Source organism: Aythya marila (genome assembly GCF_965140915.1).
Source record: "Aythya marila genome assembly, chromosome: 1".
Lineage (NCBI taxonomy): Eukaryota > Metazoa > Chordata > Aves > Anseriformes > Anatidae > Aythya > Aythya marila.
Genome location: NC_139042.1, coordinates 150,825,115 through 150,838,718, shown reverse-complemented (window position 1 = coordinate 150,838,718; position 13,604 = coordinate 150,825,115). Strand labels below are relative to the sequence as shown.

General features: G+C 41.3%; 1 protein-coding gene across 2 annotated transcripts; it reads right to left on the bottom strand.

Moving 5' to 3' along the window:
- Window positions 1-11,884, bottom strand: FBXO7 (F-box protein 7). Of its 2 annotated transcripts, none has more exons than XM_082784429.1 (9): window positions 11,627-11,884; window positions 10,394-10,694; window positions 8,386-8,613; window positions 6,900-7,041; window positions 5,633-5,716; window positions 4,430-4,522; window positions 3,271-3,447; window positions 2,509-2,546; window positions 1-2,146 (listed from the first exon to the last, which is right to left on the bottom strand). In XM_082784429.1, exons 1-9 carry the CDS (start codon window positions 11,740-11,742, stop codon window positions 1,742-1,744), a joined length of 1,584 nt encoding a protein of 527 aa, XP_082640555.1. In that variant the 5' UTR covers window positions 11,743-11,884; the 3' UTR covers window positions 1-1,741. The 2 variants fall into 2 exon arrangements, with proteins under 2 accessions (XP_082640555.1, XP_082640554.1); XM_082784428.1 differs by having other exon boundaries at window positions 3-2,146; window positions 11,621-11,883.
- Window positions 11,885-13,604: the final 1,720 nt, after the last annotated feature.

Here is a 13,604-nt window from a genome sequence, read left to right as displayed (position 1 = left end):
TCCATTTTATTTCTTATAGTCAGTGGAATATAAAGAATCACTGTTAGCTCCAAGATGTCTGACTGTGCACTTCACTCAAGTGAAAAACCCCTTGGAACAAGGAAATTCAACCACGTTAGGAAAATGTTAAAAATTAAGGCTAGACTTGGCATCAAATGGGAAGCATTGCCCCCCAGGCTCTATAGATATTTATTCTTCACTGTTGGATAAGGGCAGGATTTGCACTGGTATGCTGTAGATGCGAAGTAGGAGAGGGTAAAAAAAAGGAAATGCAACTTTTGAGAGCAAAATAAAGTATTATATTTTACTCCCGTGGGAGTTAATAACAAAACTTTCTGACCACACTCGTCAGCTGATTTTATACAAAAGAAGATGAGTCACTGAAATATCACCTGGAAAAGCACATAAGTGTTACTGATTAAACAGCTTGTATTTAATAGGAAATGTAATCCATTTCCCTTCTTTGAATTCCAGAAGGATTGTAGAAAATAGTATCAGCCGTCACAACAGTCATCAGTACCATTTACATTTTCAGAAACAGTGATCAATCTATCTTAAAAAGGAAAAAAAAAGAAAGAAATGAAAAGTTCTAGCAAAGTTTTGTTAGTTATTCCAGTCTTTAATTGAGGTTCAGCATCAGACCGAAGATCTTATCAGGAGACTTCAACAGTGACTTTGTTAGTTGTTCATTAATTAACGAGACAACACTTGAAAGGTGCTTAAAACAAACTACAGTGTTTCCTTCCAGAAAGATTTAATACTGCAGTAATGGAATTAAATGGAACTTACTGCAGTAAAGTAAGTATTAACTCTGTTTCTCCTGCTGCGGTCCCATTTCCACTGCAACCAGATCAAGCTGCTTAATTCCTTAAGTAGTTAGGCAGGAGGAAGGACTTACTTTTGCACCAATTTTAGTTCACACACAGTAAACGCGGCCATGTACTATAGCTACTTATTTGTAAAGTCAACTTGTTCAACCAAGAAAAAAGACAGAAGTCTTGCTGCTGGTTCTTTGTAAAATTGCTCTGCTTCTGTTCAGATTTTAGAGTTGCACTGTAGCATGAGTTTACTCAGTTGTTTGCAAAATGAATTGATTTGTGTTCTAATATATCCATTAAAAATCCCTTCCCTGTATTCTTTGTGTATTACATAATAACACAAAAATACTTTTTACCTAATAAAAACAAAAGGAGAAAGAAAATGTCATCTTTGGAAAAAAAAAAAAAAAAAAAAATTATGAACTCACATGTACCATAACAGTGATAGTATCCTATTCTATATGGAACACGGTAGATTTTTTGTTAAGATAGATTATTAGCCAGGTAGATTTTAAACAAAATATTTTTTTTCCTGGCAAATTAATAAAACTTTTCAAATAAGACAGACAAAGATAGGATTTGCATTTAAAGTGCTTTTTATCTGATGCAGCAAATATTTGGCCAGTATCCTTCTGGTCTCTAAGTAGCACTTCACAGATGACTAAAGAGGAGGAGGAGGAGGGCAGAGAACAGCATTAATTGTTCTAACTCATAGCTCTTCTTGAAACAGATGTTAGTGCCAGGTGCTGCAGTGTTACCAGAACATAAACAAACCCTAACTTTGGTGTCAAAACAGTATCATGCACACAAGTCCTTCCAACAATCTGAAGAGAAGGCAGATTTTAGTGCCTGGATTTTGCAACCTCCTGCAGTTAGAAAGCAAGCTCAGGAATTAGAAAATTCACTGAAGGAGAAAGCAGCAGTCAAATGAACGCACGGCGAATGTCCATGGGGCGGCCCCGGCTGGGTCTAGGTGGAAACCTGTCAGTGGGTCCAGCTCGTCCTGGAAGTGTAGGGTTTGCTCCAGGCAAGGAACCAATGGGGTCAAAATGTGGTCTGAATGGAGGAAACTGGCCCGGTGCTTCCCCTGGACCAGGAATAAGCGAGTTAATTGGGTCTCCAACGTATGGAAGTGTTGGTCTCTCATCGTATTCTCCACCAATGATCGTGGGGGGGTAGATTGGGTTTGATGGGAAGGGGTTGGGAGGAAAGGGACTAGGATAAAACGGGTTGGGATGAAAGGGAATTGGATGAGGTGTAGGGGGCAGAAACATCATGTGCCTCCATCTCAAGGCCTCCTTCTTCTGTTTCAACTTTTTCTTGTATAGCTGCAGACAGAAACAAAGGTATTTTATGGTCTAGAAGCACTTTGTGTTTCATCTTCAGCACTTGCATTCAGTTGTTCAATTCTCAGAAAGAACTCCTCTTCATTCTTAAAACCCAGAACTGCAGCCACTCTGCCTGCCAAAGGCTAATCACATGTCTGAAGGGCCTGTAACCTGCAATTTATGCGTGCACTGTCACTCACCGATGCTGTTTTCTCCTACTCTGATCAAACTCAATGTGTGTGCACAGGCCACCACACTTTTAAAATAGAACTTAAAACTACAGCCTCCCCAAGTCAATGCTTTAGCCTCAAATTATCCTATGTAGACTATTCTCAAAGAGATTATATTGAGAAGTTACCTACTTCTTTCCAGTCTGTGTCACGAGGCCTTGCAATAGGATCTGCAAGAGAAGCAAAAAGATTAAAGTGAGCAATCCCTTTTAAGTAGCATTCATGACAAGGATGCCCCATTTTGTGGGAACTTGCAGGAGGAGATGAAAAAACACATTTTTATATAAAAAATACATTTTTATATATAAAAAATACATTTTTATATATAATGTGGCTTAAAAAAGATAATGTGGCTTTAAAAAGAATTAAGCTCCAGGACAATCCAGTAGGTAAGCTGCTCATACACCTATTCTACGTAAGGCATCATCTCAAAACTTAGTAAGATATCCCAGAAACACCATTCCCATCTTTGAAAAAATAAGGTTATCTAGGGAAGTACTATCAGAAATCAATCTCTTATAGCAATCTCTTATAAGGGACTGCTGGAAGGAATATCCCTTCCCTCTACTCTCTAGTATCTGCAATAGCCCGTGCACCAAACTACCCAGGGAAACAGATGAAAAAAACAACAAAAAGTCTGTACCACATGATGGCCAAAACTACGTAGTCCATGAGAAATGACTGCAGGCTATCACCATTTTTCAAAGCAGAAAACAGCATATCCACCTGAATTACCCCTGACCAACTGTACTGGTTAGTATTGTAAAAGACTCTACTTCCTCCCAGCGTTTAAAAAAACAGAAGTGGTTCCTTAAGGAGCCTCTTGACAAAATCTGTCAGACCTAATCCCTCTGTTCACATAAGAATTAGAGAAAACATGCATCTCGACATTACCTCGGAAATCTCGCAGGTACATAAACCTCCACAGAAGCTGATCATTTGAAGCTGCATAAAGATCCCGGCAAACAGCAGACAGGGAGATGAGCGAACGGACATCCAGGAGTCTGAAGATCCGAAGCTTCAGCTCAAGAGGAAGGACCACTAACCCAAAAACATCTGGCAAGTTCAGTGCTACAAAGTGGAGGAAATAGAAGCATTACCGAAATGGTGCAGAGCTTACTCTGAAGACTCTAAAGAAAGGAAGGACATTATAATTTCTCCCTTCAATCATTTCCCTTTGATGCCTTATTAAATGACTTTTCTCACAAAGTGTTGTGATGCGACTTCTTATAAAACAAATGTTTCCCAATGTTCAGGACATTTATAGAGTGCACAAAATAGGGCAAATGACATTTCATACTGCACACCACTGTCCACTGCGAGCCTAAGAAACACACCACATGCCTAACTATGTTTACAGGCTACAGAACAAAGGCTGGAATAGGTAAAGGAAAAAAAATCTGCCCAATTTCAGGAGTCCACAAAAAAAAAACACATTAAGTACAGAGCATGTTTCACGTAAAGCCTTCCTGCACTGAAGTCTACAGGGAATCCCATTGTGTCTTCAGAATACAAGGCTGAATCTTTTATGGCAATACCTATACGCTGAAAGCCCAGTTTCCTAATGCTTCACTAACACCAGCTAGGGTTACTTCTTCCATCCTTTCCAAGCCCTCAATGACCACTTACCAAGGAGATCATTCCAGTGGTTTGACTTCCAAATACGATGCTATACAAGTTCTTCAGCTTTGACAAAGAAATAGATCAAAACTACAAAACCACGGCCACAAAGTTACTGTGGTGTGATTTTCTCATCACCAAGTATGAAGAACAGCCATTCCATCTCAATCTTTTAAGTGAGACGAGAAAGGACTTTCTGTCTTTACATAGCAAAACCAGGAAATTGTCATTACATGAGCATTTTTTGAAATACAGTCTAAATAAATTAGGTTAACCTTTGTATAAATTATTCATTCTTACTCTCTATGTACTTACCACTGAACAGCTGTTTCAAGTGTTTTTAACACTTTTCCCTTTAAAGCTTTGGATAGATACACACCCCTTCCTTCCATCCTCAAAAATGAAGTACTGTATTGTAAATATTTTTTCTCACCTTGTCGGGCAGCAGCCAGAAGAGAGTAAACCAGCTGGTCTTTAAAGAGACGAGATAATTTCTGAAGGTCTTTGTAAACACCCGCAACCTTTTCTATCAAAGCAGAGAGAGAAAAAGCTCAACTTCAGCAGGTTAGAATGCAACGATTATACAAGAGCAGGAAAACTACTGTTTTCTTATAAACAGAACCGTGCTTTGCTTGCAGTCTTGATGGGAACACATCTGCAGCTAGTATGTTACAACCGTGGAATGAAATCAAGAAACTACAGGCCATTTCCATGCTAAAGCTAGTCTTTCCTTTGGCTTGAAAAAGCACCACTAAGAGAAATATCTGAGTTCTTCAAAAACAAACTGGCTCCCAAGCTTTCAGCACTTCTTTTCCTGGATTTCAAAGCCCATAGGCAGCATGCACCTATGTTGTAAATGCCTGCAACATTCACGTCTCTGACAGGAATGTTTTCCCATTCCGTTCTCTGAAGAAACGAGAGCCAGAAGACTGTACCGTTATCTTGGACACGTTTCAGCACTCAGTTACACTTTTACAGCCTTTTGACTAGCCTCATAAATCAGGGACTGGGGATCTGAGGACACAGCGTACGACACTGAGTCAGCCTCAACTGGCAACAAAGAGGTTCATTAATGCTTCATAAAACAAAAGGCTAGTCAGGCTACTCTGCTGACAAAGGATCTATATCCATCTGCCCAACCCAACCTTAGTATTCCTCTGATTTTGGCATCCTGGAGAGAGCTATGCAGTCAGCACATATTTTCTAACAAAAATAATACAACAGTGATAGCACCACAGCAAGACTGTAGGTACTGTCAGCCTCTAAAGTCCTGAAATATGAGGCAGAAAGAGGGTACAGTCCAGCATTGCTGCCTCAGAGATCCACACATAAATTCAGGACTTCATAAGTAAGAGGCATATGGGCCAAAGGATGACTCAGGCTTTGCAAAGTCCTTTTCTTACTCAGTGAATCCGAGAAATTCAAATTGTTTTAGCAGCAAAATACAAGGAAATGGCTATACGCTGAATTCCTTCTACCAAAAAGCAGCAGCCCATTTAAATGATGACCACATTTTTATTCTTTCTCGCTATTTTTTACCACTTCAGTCTTAAACTGAAGAATATCCTTAACCACTGTGTTACTCTACTCCCTTACTCTTCAGTTTACCGTTATCAGTATCATAGCTCAAGCATACCTGGTTCCTGAAAGCAAACAAAGGACGCAGGCAGTAGCTGTATTCTCTTCACACCTTTAATCTCTTTGTTGATTTTTAATGTTGCTGCAAATATAAGAAGAAAATCAAAATTGAAAACATATTGAGATGACAAAGACCACTTTATTATCGCCTTACTCTCAGAAGGTGTTTTACTTTACTCCCTTACCAACTCCCCTCCAGAAAAATACTAAATGGCTTCAAGCAGCTAGATAAATAAGAGTTTCAGAAAAATAAACTGGAACTTAAAATAGTAAAGAAAAAAAAAATATCTTAGTGGCAAAAACCAAGCATTGTCTTCAACAATTCTATCCCATGGAAATAAATGCAACACACCTAGAAGGGGTACACACAGCAAGCCATTATTACAACCCAGTCATTAAAAAAATTAACTCAAATGCTATAAACTCTAGAAGAAGATTCAAGAGTCTTACTATGTGAACACTAGGACAGTGTTGCAACTACTATGAATATAAAGCTAGCCTGACTTGGTTAAAACATTTGATTGTAATTTCAGAAAGCAAACTGTGTACATGTTCTGAGAATACATTATATGCTTACACAAACTAGCATAAGCAGCTACATGTTTAACAAGAAAGCCTACAAATTTTAATCAAAGGTATCTTGAGTAAAAATAAAGCTCAATTTTTTATTTTTTTTTTTGAAAAACATGGAATTGCTCAAATGCTAAATAAAATATGAAAAAAGAAAAAAAACACATCTAGTGACATGGAAGTTGCTTCAAAAAACATTAGACTTCCCTAAATTTTCTGTATCAAATAAATGCAGTTTTTGAGACCACAGTTAGACTGTTAACATGCTTCAAGAAAGATTACACATTAAAGCTATTATGTAGTCCACGAGTTGTTTATAAGTCTTGTAAAGAACATAAGACCAAACAAAACATTGTAGCTGGAGCAAATCTCCCTCTTTTTAGTCTTTGGTAATGTATAACACAGTTCTTATGAAATGAAACACATAAAACAGGATTTTTACAACGTTACAATGAAAAGACCAGTTGAATCCCCCAAGCACTGATCTGTTCTGAAGAAAGGGAGGGAAAAAGCTAATACTGAGACAATAAATGTCAAAAATTTTCAGCGTCATGAAGTGGTACCTCACCTCATCAATCTGGAAAATCAAGTTATGGTTCCAAAGAGGGTGTAAGGAAGTATATAAGAGTTTTATCTTGCTAAACAATGGTGATATTTAACGATGCGTACACAGGATGAAAACTTGACCAACTTACCATTAATAGCAACAAGATCTCCCAAAGGCACACAAGTCAAACCAGCAGAACCTTCTTCACAAAGGGGATGTGTGTACTGTAGCTTATAAACACCATTCCCTCTCCATTTCTCTGGCATAGATACTGCCTTAGCTTCTGTCCCCTAAAAATATACAGAGATAATACCGCCATACATCACAAGTGGAAGAAGAGGACTAGAAGTTTGAAAATTCCAGAATTACGCTTGAAATTTAAATCTTAGTTTAGCCCCAATCTGTGTTATGATACAGTCTATAACTGCATGAGTATATACTGTTTTCCCCAAGAAAATACAAGGAAATGTTTAGTGTTTTTTGTTCTGTCCCAGTTTCTGACAGAGAAGGTTTTCAATATACAGATTTACACCTATTTCTCTGAGATCTGTACTTCACTCTGTCATTTATTCCTGCATTCTGACAACTCCTGAATATATGTTAATTTGTGCATTAGAAACATGTTATTGCACCTGTTCCATGAACTTACGATCTCTGATGGGACTTGAAGAATCATAGCTTGAAATCAACTTGAAAATCTCAGTGGACTAACAACTTTCCTTTCAATTTCAGTATGAAAACACTCAGACTCCCATAGGGAGATACAACATAACCACAACTACAAGCAGACTCTCTCCTCTTAAATTTGCAGGAAAATTATTCCATATTTCCAAGCCTATTGATTAATTAGACTTAAACTATTCCCAGTAGCAAATGTATTCTTCAGATAGTATTTCAGGCTATGGGAATACAGTTAACTTAGCAGATTTTTTAAATGGTACTGGTCAACCAGACACCTAAACTGATTCCATACACATACTTAGCACTGCAAAGAAGATGAGGAGACTTAAACCACCTCCACAGATTGCAAGTCTTATCTTGCATGTTCAGTCACACACACTAGTAAACATATAATGCTAGTCTGAAAATCTGAAGAGAAAAGGTGAATTCATACACTGTATAGTGTCAGTGCCATAAGGTACTCAAGTTTTGAGTTTGATACCTCAATATGTTAGCGGAACCAAAGCCTAACTGAACGCAGTTGAGTTAATACAAGTTAGGTGACAATACCTGGGCAGACCTAAGCCTTGTCAGCCACCATTTGAACTGAATCCTATTGAGATGATGCTGATATTGAAGACAGCATTACAATGAAGTGCTAAAATCCAAGAACATCTGAACAAACTCATCAGTGTAAAGCAGAAATGGGAGGTTACCAGCTGGGTCCCAGTGAGGATGGGGACCGAAAGGAACACAGAGGCAAGCCTCTTTTTTCACACCTTAAAAGCTGCTCTAGTCTTTGCCCTTAAGCCATACTGCTCAGGCAAATAAGACAAGGTGATACTTCAGCAGCTGCTGACTGACATAGAAAGCCCAATGGGGATCTTCAGAGGCATCTTGTATCATACATTCTTGTGATGTTCTGCAGCGTACTCACACTGACCAGGAAGTTTCTTTTTTGGTGGTGCACTCACCTGTGGTACGTAGCCTGTCTCCATCATGAGCAGGTGTACTAGAACGATCAAAGCATCGGCAGCACTGGTACACTCAGCAGAAAGGTAGAGCATCTCTAAGGAATGTGGTATCTCACCATCAGCAGCTTCACTGCACAGCATGGGTTCGGAGGGATAGGAGCCTGTACCTTCCTCCAGATCGACATCCTCTGGGACTAATCCAGAAGGAAACTCTATGCTGGATCCTGCCTTCAAGGGATAGCAAAAGACATTTACATTCAGAAATTTACACCTCTAAATACATCAGTATTATTTACCTGCTTACCATAGCCTTCATGGGCCCCAAGTCTACACTACAGATTTCCCACGCAACTTGTACATACTCGTTTCGTCTACATTTTCTAGAATCCCAGTTGAACACTGGGATTTGGAGACTAGGATTATACACGTAGCCTTTGTATTTATTTTTTTTTTAATACTTATAATGCAAGCCCTTTGTAAAAAAAAGTCAGTTGTTTTATTTCATATAGTACTCGAAGATAAATTGGTAGCATAACAAACCTTCACCAGAATTCTTTTAACATATACTGGAATAATTTAGTCACTGGGGTACACCAACACGCATAGCACGTAAAGAGATTAGCTTAGACTCCTTAAAAATATAATAGGCTTATATAGCTGAAAAAAAATACCAATAGAACAATTGAGGAGGGCTGTGGTTTTGTTGGGCTTCTTTTCTCCCACCAAAATCACACCATGTTATTACGTAACTTATAAAACTACCTACAAACTAAAAAAAGCAGTGAATTAAAACCATGGCTGGATTTATCTATGGGAAGAGGACGAAAAAGGAAAAAAAAAAAAAGAGCCTAAAGGAGCTGTAGCTATTTCTCTCCCACATGCATGTTCAATGGCACAAGACACCTTCACGTTTTTACAAGAGGCGTGACCATCCACCCAGGGAGCTTCCTGCCTCTCATTACGAACAACGCACATAGGCCCCGTTAAAAACAGTTTTGCAGATTTCTACAGCTGTACTTTAATGATGCATAGCTGCTTGGACACCTTTCTGTAACTGTAGTTTTGGAGGAGGATGTAAGAATTTTTCACATTTGAAAAATGAAATAAACGATGGATTTCTGCAGAGCTAAAGATGGCCTGACCAACAGATAAGGACCATGTGTGCCCACAGCACCATGTGCAAAGGGCATACTGCTCCTGTGACAATGGAGCAACTACATTCACTTTCACTACTTACAATTCTTTTCATCCTAAATCTTAACTCTTATAGTTCAAAACAATATTTTTGTAAGTATGCTTAGCAATATTCCTTGTATAAAAGCTGTAGTAAGGGACATTTTGTATTAAACATTTATTTCAAAACAAAGAATTAATTGCTTTAAAAAGAATGATCAGCTTCTCTAGCTCCTGCCTAGCAGGGACATAATCACCTAACGAGATAGGCACCAAGCACTGTGGCACCTACAGAGTTTCTTCCAGAAAGCCTCCTTTCACCTTAGGACCCAGCAGCTGGTGGGTGAAGTTACCTGCTTAACTATTATATATACTGTCACACAGGAAACAAACCACTGAATAACATACAAAAAAATGTGCCTATTAACTGCAACAAGTATATGGGGTCATACAGATGTACACCTTTCTTCTCAGAAAGAGCAGTCAGTCATTGGAACAGGTTGCCCAGGGACGTGGTAGCATCACCATCTCTGGGTGTGCTTAAGGAAAGGTTGGACTTGGTGCTTAGGGACATGGTTTAGTGGATGACATTGGTGGTAGGGGGATGGTTGGACCAGATGATCTTGGAGGTCTTTTCCAACATTGATGATTCCATGAAGCACATGGCAGGAGCTGTCTCAGCAACATAACCTCCACACACAAGAAATACAGGCAGGCCTCTCATTCCGTAACATCCAAATCACAGGGAACTTACAACCCATGAAAAAGGAATCGTGCACTTTGCAAATGTGCACAATTTGCTTTGCATTGTACAGGCCAGGTCTCACATCCTTACCCTGTCATCATTACTTTGAACTTCCTCTTGAGCTTTCTGGTTGGCAGATTGTCCATCCTGCCTTTCTTCTTTCGGACTGTCGGCCTGACTTCTGCTGGGGATCACGGTGGATGTCTCGTGACCATTCTGAAGCGTGGGAGGATTAGAAGATGAGGGAGGAGGTAGGCTGGGTTTGGCATCTTTTTCTTTTAGCAATAAACATATCAAATCACCAGGAACAATCCCATATGAAGCCAAAGTCTTCTCGTCTTCTGTAAGAGCATCTTTGCTGTTCAACGTTATTGAAAACTCTGTATCAGAACTGCAAAATAATAGGGAAAAAAAATGAAATGTGGTTGGCTCCGTTTGGGTATGAGAGGTAACAGCGGTATAGTTAGAAACACGTATCACGTACTACAATAGTTCTACCCCATGGGTTTTAATGCATTTATAGTTAGTAAGACACAAAGGGAAAAGCGATAAAAGATTACTTTGTGATTTTTTTTTCTCCTATTTTTCTCCCCAAATACATTTTAAGTAGCTGTAGCTGCTTGGGAAGCCCAGCGGTGCCTACTGTAACCACTCATAAAGCGGTTATGAAGGAGAGCAAACAGGTGCACTCCAGACCAGAAGATACCGAACTTTGCAAAACAAACTTTATCTTGTTTTTACATAACCTTGGCCGGTTGTATATTTAGCGTTGCTGACTCAACCCCCTGGCTATCCGATTAAGCACCAAAACTTGTTTCAAACCCCACAGCCGCTCTCTAGCGCACTAGTTACAAACGAAGGCAGTGAAAAGGGCTCCTTTAAAGAAAGTGATTACAACAAGAAAACCGACATAAAGGGAGCTGGTCAGCGTGAGGGCACCACGTATAAAACGCCTGCTGAGGTAACACAGCCTGCCAGCGCCTGGTCCCCACAGGGAGGCTGAGCCTTAAAACCCCGCAAAACCCGCCCCCAGACGAGCCACTTCCACACACACACGTCTTCAATGGATTCAACAGACTTTATTACAAACACCGCCAAGACTTCCTCACGGTTTAAACTTTTTTATTTTAATAAAAACCAGAGACCCCCCCCAACCCCCCCCCCACCCCCTCACGGCCCGCCCCACAAGGGGCGGCAGCGCCACCGCAGGGGTGATATACCCCAACCCCCCCCTCTCCACCCCACAATGGTACAGCCCCACCTCCCCCCGCATCCCCCCCCCCCCCTCCTTCCGCGGGGTGGTTCGCTCCGCGCTACCTGTACCCCCAGGCGGGCAGCAGGGCCCGGCACAGCTGCGCGCGCAGCTCCCCCAGCGTTGGCTCCGCCCCCGGCAGCTCCAGCGGCGCCGTCCGCTTCTGCAGCCGCACGCGCAGCTTCATGGCGGCGGCGGCACCGGCACCGGCGGCCACCGGGCGCTGCGACCGCGGCCCCACCGAGCCCCGGGTGGCGGCGGCGGGCGTGAGTGCTGCCGGGCCGCCGCCGCCGCCGCCTTGGCTTGGTTGGCGCCGCGCCGCCGCGCCCCGCCCCGCCCGGGACCGCCCTCGGGGCGCTGCTTGGGCTGCCGCGCATGCGCCGCGCTGAGGGGCGGCCGTTGGTGCCCTCAGTGCGGGGGGGGGGAGGTTGGTCGTCAGCTGAGGTGTTTTTTTTGGTGTTTTCCTTCTTTTCGGTTCAATACCGCGTTGGGTGTTGTCTCTAAGAATAAAGATCTCAATGAGGGCTTGTTGTGTGCTGTGTGGTGCGCTCTGGGGGGGGGAGTTCTTGGGAACAGGTGGCAGGGGAAGGGCTGAGGGAGGGTACAGCCGTAAGAGCGCGTCCCGTTATAAAAGGACTCGTAATTCCTTCATACTTTCCTTATCACCTCAGATCTAACGCCTTAGCCCCTGCACCCGAATAATACTATCACATATGAAGTGTAGCAGACTTTACTATGTTGGCATTAGTTGCACTTCAGCTGAAGTTTTCAGACTTGAAAAAAGGCATCTCCCTGCACCTGATACTACTTTTTGTTAAGAGTATTCCGTTTCACCTGGAAATATCCACTTGGCAGAAAGTTGACGGAAAAAATGCAAAAGGCACAATATTCAAGTTTGTACTGAGTTTGAAGAATCATATTAAATGGAAGACTGAGTTCCAAGTAACTTGAATAATGCTTATTCTTAGATGATCATGATTTTTCCTTCTAACAGCACAATTAACTGCATTTCTCCACACAAGGAATGAGTACTACAAGGTGCAGGAAAATCATACTTTGTAGGAATATAATATTTAAATACCCGTAGGCAGAGTGAACTTGAAAGACAGCTTGCACAGCTCCCATCAAGTGCAGTTTCTTGTATCACTTTACCTTTCTTAACTCCATGGCTACAGGAATGGCCCTGTCTCTGTGCTTTCAGCATGTATGAGGCCAGTCAGAAAGAGGAGAATCAAACTTGTGAAATTCTGTTCTGGGCTACAAGCCAAATCTCATGCCACTCTATGTAAACATGGCCATCCAACCCAGGTAAATATAGTTAAATTTCATTAAGATTTTGGTGTCAAATACTTCTAAAACTGGTGGGCAGCCATTTTTGTTTTCAACATGTCAATAAAGTTCTGAATAAAAAGGACATGCTTGTATTGATGATGAAAGGTGAAGACACTACCAAAACGAAAGAATACCACTCACTGCACCATGAAAGAGCTGATGCTAGTTACATTTATCTTCATCTTACATACCAACTGCGAGCATTAAAACAAGTGATAGTTCCTAAGAAGCTTGCTGCATCTGTTGCCACTAGCCCAGTTTCAGACATATTTATGCAGTAATAAAATGGGGCTGCATCCTGGATAAACCCCAGAAGGATATGCTGCTGTGGCAGAGATGTGGGAAACTGGAAGGAAGTGGGAAAGGCGGGGACAAAAAAAAGGACAGAAAAAAAGAATGTTTGAGGACAGATCATGAGCACCATGCCTGTCAAAAACTGCTTTCCTCTGTCCTGGAGAGGGCTGACTCCAAAATGAGTCATGCTCCTGCTTCAACACTGTGACCATTTTCTAGTGGCCGTGGCATCCTGCTCTGTTTTGCCTTTCTGTGTTGTCCATGTCCATGTCCCAGTCACCTTCTGTGTTCCCAGTGGCTTCATGACAGCTCTTTCTGTGCTCTTCCTTAGAAAGGAGAAGGCTCCCCTAGTCTGAGAAATGCTCATGGATACAGTTGTGATGTTTCCAGCAGAAGCACCATTTTAGTAGTTTGAACAAGCTA

What these genes read in the sequence shown, in the direction of transcription:
- FBXO7 (XM_082784428.1), bottom strand. Translation starts at nt 11,742, where the DNA reads ATGAAGCTGCGCGTGCGGCTGCAGAAGCGGACGGCGCCGCTGGAGCTG. An exon ending in TCTGGCTGCTGCCCGACAAG is followed by an intron (nt 3,448 to 4,429) that starts GTGAGAAAAAAT and finishes TCCACTTTGTAG; the next exon opens with CACTGAACTTGCCAGATGTT. An exon ending in GTGACACAGACTGGAAAGAA is followed by an intron (nt 2,147 to 2,508) that starts GTAGGTAACTTC and finishes TTCTGTCTGCAG; the next exon opens with CTATACAAGAAAAAGTTGAA.